Here is a 4410-nt window from a genome sequence, read left to right as displayed (position 1 = left end):
GCAGCCACATGCACTGCCTCCTGGGCCGTGGAGGGAGCCCGGCTCTGCAGGCTGCGCTGTGCCGGGGGCAGAGAGGCAGACAGCCTGTCCTACTTTGGTCCGTGCTCTCTCCTAAGTCGGTCGTCAGCTGACAGGGTGAGCAGGAGGAGGGTCAGTGATGACCCAGCAATTCGGGACGCGGTCGTGCTGTGTCCCTGCTCTGGACCAGCTGCCACGCAGAAGCACGGGGACAGGCTCGCTGAGCAAACCCTTGGCCTGAAGCATCGGGAAAACGCATCCGTCCGCACATTTAGTGCTGAGGGCGCGTGGAGAGCACCGTCCGCACAGGTAACACTGAGGGCGCGTGGAGAGCACCGTCCGCACATGTAACACTGAGGGCGCGTGGAGAGCACCGTCCGCACATGTAACACTGAGGGCGTGTGGAGAGCACCGTCCGCACATGTAACACTGAGGGCGTGTGGAGAGCACCGTCCGCACATGTAACACTGAGGGCGCGTGGAGAGCACCGTCCGCACATGTAACACTGAGGGCGCGTGGAGAGCACCGTCCGCACATGTAACACTGAGGGCGTGTGGAGAGCACCGTCCGCACATGTAACACTGAGGGCGTGTGGAGAGCACCGTCCGCACATGTAACACTGAGGGCGCGTGGAGAGCACCGTCCGCACAGGTAACACTGAGGGCGTGTGGAGAGCACCAGCGCGATACCCTGACTTAACGTATTCACTGGGAGTGTCCAGGGGACGCCTTTATTCTCAGCAGCAGGTGTACTTAGGGGGGAGAAGGGTTCGTGTCTAAACTTTACTCAAATGGTCAGAAAGAGAAACATGGGGGGGTGCACACGCACTAATGTGGGAAAACGTTAGCAATTAAGAAACACCTTTGAAGTTATTTTGTGTGTATTTGGAGTTTTCTACTAAAAAGGTTGAGCTTCGTGTTCCTAACAAAGCAGTGAGGCAGGTGAGGGTGTCGCTCAGTGAGGCAAAACCACCTGGGCCCGTGCAGAGGACGCCAGCGTTCAAGCGACGGGAGTCGGGCACAGGGTCAGCGAGCAAATGCTTGAAACAGAAACCCTTGCTGAGCGGTGCGGGGCGCAGTGGGTCAGACTGGGCACGTCATGGTCACGGACACAGTCCCAGGCTGCCGCTCCGTCTCCAGGCGGTTACACGGACCAACACGGAGACAGATCCAGTCCCTTGGTTGTTTGTTTAACAAGTAGTTGTTGTTGTTGTTTTATATTTTATTTATTTTTTACACAGAGGAAGGGAGAGGGATAGAGAGTTAGAAACATCGACGAGAGAGAAACATCAATCAGCTGCCTCCTGCACACCCCGCTACTGGGGATGTGCCTGCAACCAAGGTACATGCCCTCAACTGGAATCGAACCTGGGACCCTTGAGTCCGCAGGCCGACGCTCCATCCACTGAGCCAAACCGGTCAGAGCTAACAAGTACTTTTTAAGCACAGACTCCACTAGCTGGGAAGTGGTTGGGCGGCTGCGATGGTAAATGCTCAGATTCAGGCCTGGGGTGGGAGGTGGCAGCATCGAATGCGGAGCCGTGGCTTCGCGTCCTGATGGAGTGGGTCTGCACGGGGGGTGAGACTCCCTGTGGCGGGAACTCCGGGACCCCTGGAGCCCGTGCAGCTGCCAGCCCATCACAGGCCTTTCCTAAGAGCCTGAAAGGGTCGATCGGGAAGCCAACTGGTCTCCCTCTGGCCCCAACCCTCAGAAGCAAAGCCCCAGGGAGAGAATGCGTGTGTTCATGGTGGCTGTGCCACGGGATGGGACTGGTCATTTTTTCCTTTATGCTTTTTTGTATCTCTCAAATGTTGGTGAAAACGTGCTGCTTTCACAGTGAAGGCGGCTGTAAAGATACACGCCCGTGGGTAAGATGCTTAGAGAAGTCACAGCATGTTTCCTGCGTGGCCGGGGCTGCTGCGCGCAGTGTGCCCGCACCTGCTGAGCGCTGCCAGGTCTGACCGTCCCGCCCGCTGTCTTTCAGAGACCGGACCCGGTGGCCATGAGGAAGCTGCAGGCCCCCGGGGAGACGGGTGTGCCCGTGTCCAGGAACGGCTTCCTGTCGGGCCTAAAGGCTCAGAATGGACACATTCCTCCAAAGCTGCCCTTGGGGTCCCCTTCCCCCCGACTCTCCAAAGCACCCACACCCCTGCCTACCATCCTGGATGAGCCTGGAAAGAAAGTCAAGAAGTCGGCCCCCCTGCAGCACCTCTCCCCGCCCCTCAAGACTTCTCCGGGGTCCCACGGGGCCAGCAGCAGGGGTGACAGCCACAGGCCAGGCTCCTGGGATGGCAGGGGCGCTGGCCTCTCTACCTCACCCAAGCTCGTGCCCACAGCAACCGTCAACGGGCACGAGCCTACGGGCATTGCCCCGGACAGGGCAGCCTCCAGCAGTTCCAGCCCCGAGCATTCAGGGAGCAGCGACCCCGCCCAGGGTCCCCCAACCCCCAGGAGCGGGGCCGCCCGCTTCTGTGACTCTCAGGGAAGGACCCCCACGGCCGGCCCGCCCAGGGCGCTGCTGAACGGCGAAGCCCCCACAGTGGTCAAGCCGCGGGCCCCCGCCCTGAGCAGTGTGGCCACTGAGCCCGCAAGCGCCATGTCTCCTCCACCCGCCAAGAGGCTGGCCCTTTGTGCCAAGAAGGTGGGTGTTGGGGTGTCGTGGTTGGGAGTGTCGGGCGGCTTGGTTGGGGGAGCGAGACCCTGGGCCTCCTGGGCTCTGCAGATCCGAGGGGCTGTCCTGGAATTGGGGTTCAGAGTACCCTGCTTTCCCACTGTCACTCCATGTGCTGACAGGGACTTGGGGCGATGCGGGTCTCCCTCTCTCAGGGGCGGAACCAGGATCCAGAGGGAGGACGGGGTGCTGGGCTCACGGTGCTCCGAGCACGGGGTGGCCGCGGGACACGGGACACGGGCGCTGGAGCCTCTGGGTGCAACGCAGAGCTCCGTGGTGGAATGGGCCTGCGTGGGCTTTTGTTGAAATTTCCTTCCTTTTTCCTTTTTGTTTCTAACCAAAAACACTTCTGATTCTTCTTCTATCACCCCCACCCCTCGCTGTCCCCCATCCTGCTTTCTGAACTCTTTCATTTGTTTTTTTGTATTTGTTTTTTTTTACATTTATTTTTCCTGTCACTCACCACAACTTTCTTAGACCACCAAGTTTTTATTTATGTCAATAACTGCAGGCCAGCCCCCTGCGGAGGGCCCCCGGCACTGACCGAGCGCCGCGCCCCCCGCCACTGTCCGACCTCACCCACCCCAGGAAAGCCACTCACCCCGCTGCCGCCTGCGCCCAGCCTGTGGGTGCCAGCAGGTCAGCGGGCCGGGCCCGGGGCGGCTGCTGTCTCCGTGTGCCCACGAGAACTGCGGTGGCTGCCACGGGAGGCCAGTGTGCACGTGGCAGGTCCTGAAGCGTGTGAGGTATTTACTGGGTAGTTTTCTTTGTGGTGAGGTGTAGACAGTCGGTGGGCATCGTAGCTTGCTCTGGTGGAGATGGTGACAGTGACTGTTTCTCTGGTGACCTCAGGCCGGCGTTCTGGTCGGTCATTTTCAGGTGGGGGTCTCAGTGTGGAGAGTTAACCCTTCCGGGTCCATAGCGAGCAGGCACAGGTCAGAGCCAACCCGACCTGCTCTAGACTCCATCCCTCATCCCCGCTCGTCCTGCTGGGAGGCCCCCTGGTGAAATCGGATTCCCTGATTCCCCTGAACCCCAGGTCCCAGAGGACACGGTCAGAGTGGAGGATGCAAAGGCCTGTCCGGGCCCCTCTTATGGCCCTTCTTGTGCCTGGACACCCCGAGGTTCCGGAGGGTGGGGATTGATTGTAGCTTTTACACATTTGTACCAAAAATGCAAAACATTGGACTGTGCAGACCCACATTGTACTGCTTGGTGATGAGAAAGAGAGACAATGACTTTTGTTAACCTTGATCTTAAGTAGGCCTGAATGTCATCGCTAGTCTGTCTTTTAACTTACACCCAGTTTTTTAAGCTGAGGTTCCTGGGGGAGGGGGCTGCTGAGGGTGGGCCTGGGTCTGAGAACAGCCATCTCACTGCCGTCTGTCCTCACAGGGCTGTGTCACCTGCTCCCGGATCATCCAGCATCCCAAAGCACCCCCACGCCGCCACCCTGCCCAGCAGCCCCCCGAACTCCGCCTGTGCTCCCCTGCCTCAGGTCAACGGGGGCTTTCGGGCCCCCCCACACCAGCCCGAGGCCAGCGAGCCCCTCCAGAGCCTTTGTAAGAAGAGGAAACGGAAGCGCCTGGGAGAGGCCCCGCGGCCGGGCTCAGAGGCTGGGGAGTCAGCGGCCGCTCCTGGAAAGAGGAGGAAGAGGAAGCGCCCCGAGAACACCGACACCGCCCGCCTGCAGGCGGGGCAGGTGCACGGCCAGCACAGGA

General features: G+C 60.2%; 1 protein-coding gene across 1 annotated transcript in view; it reads left to right on the top strand.

The window, feature by feature from the left end:
• Nucleotides 1-4410, top strand: part of USP36 (ubiquitin specific peptidase 36) — a 22263-nt gene that overhangs the window by 14061 nt on the left and 3792 nt on the right. Inside the window, exons 15-17 of the mRNA XM_015562678.1 lie at nt 1965-2659; nt 3201-3328; nt 4085-4403. Coding sequence (XP_015418164.1) covers nt 1965-2659; nt 3201-3328; nt 4085-4403 — 1142 coding nt within the window. The remainder of the gene's footprint in view (nt 1-1964; nt 2660-3200; nt 3329-4084; nt 4404-4410) is intronic.

Source organism: Myotis davidii, unplaced genomic scaffold (assembly GCF_000327345.1).
Source record: "Myotis davidii unplaced genomic scaffold, ASM32734v1 scaffold991, whole genome shotgun sequence".
Lineage (NCBI taxonomy): Eukaryota > Metazoa > Chordata > Mammalia > Chiroptera > Vespertilionidae > Myotis > Myotis davidii.
The sequence above is the reverse complement of the archived record's forward strand: the minus strand, read 5'-3'. Positions and strand labels throughout refer to the sequence as shown.